Source organism: Sesamum indicum, linkage group LG7, assembly GCF_000512975.1.
Source record: "Sesamum indicum cultivar Zhongzhi No. 13 linkage group LG7, S_indicum_v1.0, whole genome shotgun sequence".
In the NCBI taxonomy this organism is placed as follows: Eukaryota; Viridiplantae; Streptophyta; class Magnoliopsida; order Lamiales; family Pedaliaceae; genus Sesamum; species Sesamum indicum.
The window spans coordinates 7098504-7108785 of record NC_026151.1 but is presented as its reverse complement, the minus strand read 5'-3'; the positions used below and the strand labels follow the sequence as shown (position 1 = coordinate 7108785).

Below are 10282 nucleotides of genomic sequence, written 5' to 3'. Positions count from 1 at the left end.
TTCTTTCTACTTAAGTTGCATTTTGCTTTAATTAAGGTTAGGTGTGATATTTGGTTCAAGTGTAATGAAGTGAAATCTTGTCATTTCTGATCCAGTTTGACCCAACCCAATTAATTGTATAGTGAATTTGATCATATGATTGACCACTCTTTTAAAGTTGAACGCTGTTAAGGTATGATCAAATTCATTTTGAGCTCATTTATTGAATGTATTAGGATAAATACACTGGGTGCTCCTTGAGATTAGGCCAAAATACACAAAGAGTCTCGATATCTTTTACATAATTATAATTACACTTTTTGAGGTTGTGGTTGTAATGACAATACGCTCCTATTCATGAAAAAAAATTACATAAATATCTTTTAAAATATATTACACGAATATTCTTTAAAAGGCTGTACCTATAATTTATAAAAAAAAAAAATAGACAGTGGTTGTGTATTTAAAACTAACATCAATGAGTTTTAAATATAATTTACCCCATAAGTGGAACTGTTTGCATGAGGAAGAAGTGGAGAGTTGTCCACGTAGATGTGGTCCACTTTGATGCCTAATTGGGATCATTTCAAGTTTACAAGAATTGAGAAATGGGTTTGGGCTATTTGTGAATCTTAGTGTAATAAGAGTCTGATCTAAACTAAAACATCAACTTTTTCAATAATTTTTTAGTTAACAAAGCGTGTTTTATATAATTCTGATATTGTCACAATATAATTATTAATAACAAAAACTGTTATAAAATTATTAACAACACAAATACAACAATTCGTCTGAATTGTTGGTATATATATCATTAATTACTTCTAATGACAATTTTATGCACATTTTTTTGTCACTAATTTTGGCTGTTGACAACTTTCACAAAAAATTGTCATTATTAAAATAATTAAACTTATTACTATGATTAAAAAAAAAAACCCAAAATTATCTCTTGATAGATATAATTATACAAAATTTAAATTATTACTATTTTTTTTGTCGCCAACCTTCCCCTTTTGTTATAGTATGGCTAATGCCATACGTAGGTCACTTTCGCACCAATTGAATTTGTAATATAGTCTTCAAACCCTTATTTTCTATTCTTCCACACACACATACCCACCAAAAAAAAAAAGGAGAAGGAAATTGGATATTTGTTAAATATGATTGGGGAAATGAATGGCTGGGGATGAAGATCTACTTGGTACTCTTCTATCTTCTTTTTGAAGCTAAAATATGGTTCTTCTGGCTGAAATGGTCCACAAGATACCTACACTTTGTCAGGAGAAGACAGACAATGTCACTAGCTACCTGTTTTATGGTCTCCATGGAATGGAATAGAGTTTGATAACAAAATATAAGCACTTGTGGACTGTCTTCTGCTTTTCAAATAGAGCTGGTGTGAGATTGCCCCCTATCCTCTTGACACCAAAACCAAACAAATAAATGATCTGCGCTAACTTCACATCATCTTCATTGTTCATATCTCTCAACATGTCCTATTTGTCTCACCCATTGGGTCCACTCTATCCATACCATACCAACAATACATTTGCTGCAGATGAATACCTTGTCTATTTCACAGTAGGATGTAATGAATCCGAAATTCGTTTTTTTTTTTTTTAAGTTTAAAATTTTAAATACAAATGGAACAACATAGACGCTTCACGAATGGTGAGATTTGTTTGTGTATTAGAAAGCTCGGGGAAGAACTACAATTTTTTCTTTTTAGTATATGACACAAACTGTATTACATACAACAACGGCCAATACAATTAAATGGTTAAAAGAATTGAGAGTTTATATGTTGCAACGGTCGTACCCGGAGAACCATGACGAGGGTTCTTCAACTCCATATGATGGAGCGAATTCCTCTCGCCATTGCTGGTCAGCGACGGCTCCCTCAGTATCCTCAGCAGAAAATTCCTCTTTAGGCATGTGAGAGGCTGCAAGCAACTTGTTCAATTTGTCTATCTCTTTGTAGGCATTCTCGGTCTCCTGCTCTGCCATCCTAGCACGTTTCTGCATGTTTATGAAATTAAGCATGTAGTTCTCAGTTTTACATATTAAGTGAATTTTATACTAAAACAAAGAGAACATGTAAGGAAATATTAATGAGAAAATTTGGCATTATTGAAGAGTAAATCCATGGTCAGACACAGTTTCCGAATTATAAAACCAAATTTCCTGGTTAGAGCACTCACCCAAAAACTGTTTTGAGTACTCGTATAAAGTTATGAACAGCGGATTTTGCTTGATAAGTGGAGTTTGTGCCTTAATACAAAGCAGGCTCTAAAGTTTATTTGATCCCAGCTTTCTATATTTTAACCTTAAGAGATCAACAATGCACTCATATTCTAAAGGGGCAGTAAGTGCAAACTACTTGAGCTTGCTAATCGTGAACAAGTATCATTGTTAAAGGAGAAATCTTGGGTAAATATATTTATTTAAACATGAGGGTTGATGATTTTTTCGGAGGCCGAACAAGGATCGCAGAGTAAGCTTTTCTTCTAGCAGATATGGTGAGGGCGGACGAACTGGCACGCTTGGGTTTCATAAAGGTCAGGAAAAGGAGAGATGGAACTAAAACTAGGACCAGGACATCCAAGTTAGCACTTAAACCCCCTTTTGACTTTTGAAGCAAGACAAATTAGATAATGGAACATCAAGTAACACCAAGAAAGTACAAAAGTCTGAACTCACCTCTGCAGCAGCCACAGCCTCTTCTGCTTCTTTAAGCCGCACAAGTAATTCTCCAGCAGCCTGAACAGCTTCGGCAGTATCCCTCAGTTGGGCCTGAAGCCCTTTGTTTTCATCCCTAAAGTATCGTCTCTCCTTTTCTCTTTCAACTTTAAGTGCTGAAATCTCTGCGGCAAGGGCATTGATAAATTTAGATTCTGCACCTCTTACACCAGCCCTTGTTGCTGCTTTCTTGACATCTTCAATTCCATCTTGAATCTTCCGATGTCTAGCAAGCAGTTGAATGTGTTTCTCTTCAAGCTCGGCGTATTGTTCAAGCATGCGTGCATGGCCTTCCATTGCCATCTGCATTGCTTCCTTAAGCTCTTCAGAACACTTCTTTTCCATATTCAGCTCTTGTTTTTGTTTCTGAGCAAGTGATCGACTGGCTTCAAGTTCCATTCTAAGTTCTTCTACAAGGGAGATCCATTTGCTCTCTGCTTCAGTCCACTGAATTCTCTCCAGCCGAAGTGTCTCCTCACTATTCCCAGTTGAATCTGGAGTAGTAGACAAAGAGGCAACCATGCTTGGCTCACATGAAGAAGTTAGCTGTAGTAGAGGGGTTTGTTTTTTTGACGTCTTGGATGAAGAATCCAGATAAAACTGCAGCTGAGTTCTCAAGTCTTGTATTTCTTCCAACAAAACATCTCTCTCACCCAAGTCAAAGAAATTCTGATATCTTTCCAATTCTTCTTGAACTCTTTTTAACTCAATATTTGTTCTCAAGACATCAGGGTGGTTATCATATTGTTCCTGAAGAATCTGCAGCCACAAGATAACATTTTGATGAATTAGCAGAAACATTTCGGCTGTCCAGTTGACATTATTAAGAGATGTCAGTTATACCTTGTGTTCATGAGTAAGTGATAATAACTCTTCCTCCATAAACTCCTCAGTAGGTAATATTCCATCCATTAGGCTTTCAAGACGAGCAATTTTATCTTCACGAGTTTGACCAATTATGGCGTTACACTCTCTCTCATGTTTGTATTGCTGGATCTGTGTACATGGTCAGGAATGGAGATCATGTCAAATTAAGAGGTTCAGATAGTAAAGTAGGTTTTTTCTTATAACTAGACAAACCTACCAAACGATTAAGTTGCATGATCTCGGAATTTTGTTTGGCACACATCTCCTCTAGTGCCATCTCTCTCCGAATAGCTCCAGCCAGTACCTTTTCTACTGCCTGAAAGAATAGATTTTACTTGATGAGAATTGAGGAAATAAAAGGATATAAAATTCTACCTGTGCACAGCCTACATACTTTAGGAACTTGCTTCTTGCATTGGTCATGCGATGGTAAACTGACAGGTACTAACTGCATATTTTGCCCATCATCATTTTCTATAAGCTCTTGCTGGCAGTTCCCAGTCTTGCATTTACTACACAAAAATTCTTCTGGATCCTTGTTCGTTGACTCATCATCATGAAACACTGTTTGAACACCCACATCGATTTTGATGACTGGTACAAGTGTTTTAACATCAGCCGTCATGCAAGAGAATCTAAACGATGACCGTCTTTGAGCTGGAGTGAGGCGTTTACTCTCAATAATTTCAAGACCACGGTGAAGAGTAGCAGCTAAATGTTGAGTTGATGCAAAACGAGGCTTCCGATTAGAGAGAGAATTCAAGCAGATGCTGTTCGAAGGCTTTGCGATGGATGCATGAGCAGCCTCCAGTTTACTCTGAGTTGGAATACTCTGAGAAGCAGCTGCTGTTGATGAGGTTCTAAGGCTTTTCCTGCTACTGTTCAGTCTTGGTGACACACTAGGAGTGGGAGACTTCAGAACAGGGGAGACATCAATTGGAACAATTCTTAGATTGGACTCTGTACCATCTTCAATGCAACTTGTGGCCTTGTCAGATGTGTTTTCCGCATCTGCAGAAAGTCGTATTGAGGGACATTTCTCCACAAGTTCCCTAGATACACTGTCATTTTGCAGTTCTTCAACAACAGAGGGAGCGAATTCCACAACTTCAGACGGTCCACAAGAACCATTATCAAGTACCATCTCCGACTTTCTTTCAAGAGAAATCTCTGACTCTGTACCTCTCAATTGATGGCTGATGATATTAACTTTGTCCTGGTCAACTGTTTCAAGTACTGCATCTTCCATATTGACATCTGTATCTTCATAACCTTGTTCAGGTGAACGCAAGCATCTTTCTTCAGGGATTACAGGCATTGTCTCATCTGTATCCACAATCTCCATTTCTTCATCACTATCATCCTCAACATGAGGTAACATCATCGGCCGGTTGAGGCTAAATCTCAAGAGATTCAAACTTCTTCGTGCACTCCATCCAGTGGCATAAGCTCCAGTTTGACCTGTTTGATCATTATTTGCTTTCATTCGATGCAGCTCATCCCTCAGCTGTCGAATCACTTCTCTCAAGACATTTACGTCATCTTGCATTTCCTCATTAATGACTGCTTTATTCTTGATTGCTTTAGCACGTTGCGCAAATCTTAGTGTACTGAGAGTCTCGCTCTTACAGCTGCCAAATGAGCATGATATTTCATCAGACAACACAAACATTTAAGATTCTTCTCCTACTTTGATTCTTAACAATTATGATGATAGGAAGATTAAATCATTCTAAAGCACGAACTAAGAGACTCTAAAATTCTTATAGCACTGCTCACTCAGATGCTCATTCGTGATATTAAGAGTAGTGACCACCCCCCCCCCCAACCAAAAAAAAAGCATGGATTATTTAGTTTAGGAAGAAACTCATTTATCTTCTGGAAAAACAAATTACTGATAAACAGGACTTGAACATCACACCTTTGAGATGGAGAAACTGCACATATCATTGCCAATTTTGCATTCCCACCCAGAGATTCCTGTAACAAAAAAGTCAACTTCGAATCTCTATATGGGATGTGCCGCTGTTTTCCTGTCTGGGATACTTCTGCCAAAATATTTATCAAGTTCCTGCAAATCTCATAGAGAACTCAATTAGCTAGAAATATCGACATGTGTTCCAAAATCTTGACATAATATAAATGAAAGTTAAATAGATAAAAAAACAATACAATGAATGTGATTTATGTAAACAGGAGTTGATCATGTGATCATGGTCAAACAACTAGCCAGAATTCAAAAGATGTTTCAAAACCCGAATTACGTTATAATCCATGAGCACGTTAGCTGGTTCTTTGTTTATAAAACTCATGCAGCATCGCAGCCTAGCCTGAAAGAAATTATGATCTCCAAAGTCCTTAACAAAAGTACTTCTCTTAGCCAATGAAGCTTGAATAGTATTTGTCAAAACAGAACACAGAGTAGTATCTATATGTCGGACTGCATCCTATACAGCTTTGGATCAGTACACAATTTATGTTTCTATGTTTTACCCTACTGTATTCTCACTTAGCATCTACTTGAGATTAGAGAATCCACATCTTAAAGAGATAAACTTGATCTTTGACAGCTGGAGTATTTTGTTGCTATAGCGAAGTAGTATTTTACCATCCACAAACATTATCAAATTCAAATGATCGCACTTCTTGTTTTCCTTCGCTTCCTTTAGAATAACAGAATTTAAGAAAGTCAAGGAACCGAAAAAGCTAAGGAGTCAAAATTAGATTATTGGTTTATAAATATAGAAAAGAATTTGAACAAGTTTCTAGAGACAATTATAAACATGCATCAAATTAGCAGAATATAAAATGGTCAATAGATAGAGATCAAGTCCTTTGAACAGTATAGGTTTCAACAAAAAGACATAGATTCTATCCATTAAGAACCTCATAAAAGTTCTTTTCTCAATGTCATTACAAGTTTTGGTAAAAGTAAATTCCTCATATATATGTCTCAACAAGGATCTACCTTCTCATAACTCACCATTTCTACTTAATCGTTAGACACTACACTAAGGAAATCATGAGCCCTGTAACACAGGCATCACTGGCTGTAACAAAAATATGCAGCTACATGCATTAAAAGAAATAAGAACCAGCGCTTGCTAAAAACAAACATAAAGTAAACTGCGTCTATAGGAAAAGTGGGTCAGAGAGAGAAAAAAAATAGATAAAGAAACTACATAAAAAATTGATAGACCAAGTTAACCGAAAGACAGCAATTTTGTCCTCTTCATTTGTAGAATGTCATATATACTGAAAAACATACCCAAGTTGTGAAAGTGAACGGTTAATATTCCCTGCTTCCTTCAAGCGTTCTCCAGCTGCACCCGTTTGCTTTTGCCTCTCAGATCCAGCAAGGTCAACAAAATTGATTCTGCTCATCTTTAAGCGGCTTAAACCATCAGCTGCACTCTATAACACATAAGATTTGATGATTTAGCAGAAGATTGTGCAAGTTAACAAGTAAGCATCAAAACATGAGAATACACATAGAAGTAAGAGGTGCAAGTCATACTCATGCATATGAATGAGACAGACAACCACAACGCACAGATACAATAAGCCAAGAGTAAAAAGTTTCAATAAGGTGTCCATTACCTTGCTGCGTGATTCAACAACACATGTGAAAACACTGTGGGAACGAGAACTTTCAGCATTTACACGTGTAGCACTGGTTCTCCGGTTTGACAACCCCTGCAAAATTATGCAGCCAAAATAAGTTGAATGTCCTACAACCTATTTCACATTTACATGCTACCTAAATTTCTCAAGGACAATAGGAACAAAAAAGAAGAACAGTGAGATCTACCTAAACCTCCATCTTCTTAAAAGGTTACAATTTTGAAGCAAATATAGGCTATCACAAAGAACAAACCTTTGTCAGGAGTTGTGACACATCTTTCATAGAGGATACACACTCCTCTCTTAAATTTTCAACATACACACCAGTTTTAACATCTTCCCTAATCTGGAACAAGAAGCAGACAACAAAAACAAAATTACATTTATGAGATGAAATCAAACACCAGTTAGAAGTTTACTGAAGTATATATATTCCTTTTACCTGGAGGTTCTTTTGACTTGGATCCAATAAATCAGTTATTTGTTCATTGTATATCTGTAAACATGACGCTCAAATATTCAGTAGAGATAATAAGAGATAAATTGAGCAGTAGAAATTTTAGCTAGAGCACAAAAAATAAATCGGATCAACCCACCTCAAGGAAAGAGCAGCGGCACATATACACCAGCTGTCTGTCAGCTTGCTTCACTTGCTCCTGTATGAAAAAGGCGTAAACCAAAAAAATGATAAAAGCTACCAGATTATGAAACGATGTATGCTATAGTACAAAAACTTTATACAGAAAAATAATTGGGAAGCCACCTCTTCAATCCGTTCAAAGAGTCTGTGGAATACACGTGGTGCTAAACCTTGCTGATCTTCCTCCAACAAGGCATTGGATGCGCCCCAAATGGTGTATGTTTTCCCACTGCCAGTCTAATCAATCAAATGATCCAAATGTCAGTTTTAGCAAAACTACTTCTTGCATAACATCATCCATGTGCAAATGATGTCATTGGTGTATTGCTATGAAAAGATAAATTTACTGAGGAATCATTTGAAATCCATAAGTAGAAGTGAATATTACCTGTCCATACGCAAACACAGAGCTATTAAACCCAGCAAGACAATTTTCAACAAGTGGTGCACCTACGAGCTCGAATATATCACTCTGAAACAGATATGTCCAAAATAAAGTTTCATCAGTTCTCCATCCTTTACATTGTTATTATCAGTTTCTCAGACAAGAAAAATGATCGATAAGAGTCTTGCCTGTTTTGACTGAATATCAGCAACAGAGTCGAATGTAAAGGCCTGCCCCGATATTGTTAAGGAATCTTCTGTAATTTTCTGAACTACATTTCCTCCATCTTCTTCATCATTGTTTGGTGGTCTCACACGAACTATTACCTAGTGTATTTAGTTAAAGTACACATTATAAACTTATAAAACTTATCATATATGCTCAGATGGTGGATCTTTCTTAGGTTACAAACAGGAAAATACATTCAATTAGCTATGCTGAAACCAAAGTTCACTTTTAGGAGATAACAATCAACACTACAAAGACTAAGGCAGATAAGAAAAAAAAACAAGTTCCCCAACATATTAAAGGTTTTCAGCTTCACTTTTAATATCAATTTAGCTTTTGTCAAAAGCATGAAAAGTTCAGATGATGTATGAAACACAAACTAAGATTGTAGAAGTTCATTCTTTAAATAAAAGATTTATACAGTAACTCTATTCATATACATGAATACATCCCAAATTTCGTCACATGAAGAAGATGGGAAACAGGAAACAGGGAAAAGTAATATAGTTACTCCTGGAAGATGGGAAACAGGAAACAGGGGAAAGTAATATAGTTACTACTGGTATTGAACTGTAACATAAACATATTTCATATTTTTCAGTTCACATGATAGACAACTGAATATAAATGGCCAACTGAAAGAAGATTTGTCTTAGCCTATGGACACATTTAATAGAAAGTATATTCTCCTTAACATTCTGGTTACAACAATTGCTAGGATGAGCCAGAAATTGAAGGCTGCAGCAATTCCATGTTGATTTATTGGATAAATATTTTTTTGACCACAAATGAAAATGCTGAAGGACACTTCAATGTATTGCACAGCATTCACATAGAATATAACTTAAGGCGCCATTTAGTTTAATTATTAAAAAAAGAGTGCAATTAACTGAAACTTACAGATAAAATCCCAAGATAAAATGACCTACAAGAACTCGTCGAGCAAAATTCAGGGTTTCTCCGGCCAAACAAATGAAATAACTCAATACAACGAAAAATATACAGTAACCAGTCAAGACATAAGATTAACGAAAAAGAAGTCCACCTTCACACCGGAGTCTAATGAATTAGCAGCCCCTCCACAATTCTCCGCCACCGTAGACTCTACGCTGAGCTTGCGCTTGAGCGGCGGACGCGGAGGGAGCGGACTCTTCATCTTGGTGGCGGGAGACGATGTCCCAACGTTCGGATCTGATGCCGGCGTCGGCGGCGCGTTCTCTTTACTGGATTTGAGCTTCCGACTGCTGGGGTTTGGTGTGGTCGGCTTCGATTTAGGGTTGGGAGATGCTGCGACGGCTTCATGATTTTCTCTCAAGATTTGGTTTCTTGGCATCATGAAATGCTTCATTTCGGAAATGGAAGCGCGAGGGAGAGGCTATATGCTTGTGTGGAGTGAGATCTTAGAGAGAGACACACAAGAAATTGGACAGTAGAGAGAGAGTTGGGTAGCCGTTGGAGTGGGGGAGGAGAGGGAGAATTTGAATTGAACTTTTGGGGGAAATTTTTCCCCTTTTTTTTCCCCAATTTCGGATCTGGCGAGCGCTTGCATTTGGGGCCACCACGTTCGGGCTTGGGCCCATCTCACTGGGTCGGGTCCCGACCATTATAATTCCATTCCAAAATTAAATTACAAGTCATTTGATGTTAGGTTTTTTTTAGGGGTAATTACACTCTCCTCTCCTCAAATTTCATATAATTATATATAAACTTTTTTTAATTTAAAAAATTACATGTAGTATTCCTGAAGTTAGCTTCTAACTAATAAATAGATCCATCTATTAGTCAAAATTCACAAAATATGTTGATATGAACAAAAA

General features: G+C 36.9%; 1 protein-coding gene across 1 annotated transcript; it reads right to left on the bottom strand.

Moving 5' to 3' along the window:
• On the bottom strand, nucleotides 1404–9960 carry LOC105166475 (kinesin-like protein KIN-12B). Its single transcript, XM_011085845.2, has 15 exons — nucleotides 9511–9960; nucleotides 8426–8563; nucleotides 8241–8324; nucleotides 7976–8089; nucleotides 7809–7868; nucleotides 7655–7708; nucleotides 7466–7558; nucleotides 7189–7284; nucleotides 6857–7002; nucleotides 5510–5659; nucleotides 3983–5219; nucleotides 3806–3904; nucleotides 3565–3717; nucleotides 2683–3480; nucleotides 1404–2001 (listed from the first exon to the last, which is right to left on the bottom strand). The coding sequence occupies exons 1-15, from the start codon at nucleotides 9811–9813 to the stop codon at nucleotides 1780–1782; spliced, it is 3747 nt and encodes a 1248-aa protein (XP_011084147.1). The 5' UTR covers nucleotides 9814–9960; the 3' UTR covers nucleotides 1404–1779.

Bases quoted from the DNA above. Each gene is read 5' to 3' on its own strand.
- LOC105166475 (XM_011085845.2), bottom strand. From the start codon at position 9,813: ATGAAGCATTTCATGATGCCAAGAAACCAAATCTTGAGAGAAAATCAT. The intron at 8,090-8,240 runs GTAATATTCACT...TTGATTGATTAG, and splicing joins CTGTGTTTGCGTATGGACAG to ACTGGCAGTGGGAAAACATA. The intron at 2,002-2,682 runs GTGAGTTCAGAC...ATAAACATGCAG, and splicing joins AGGCTGTGGCTGCTGCAGAG to AAACGTGCTAGGATGGCAGA.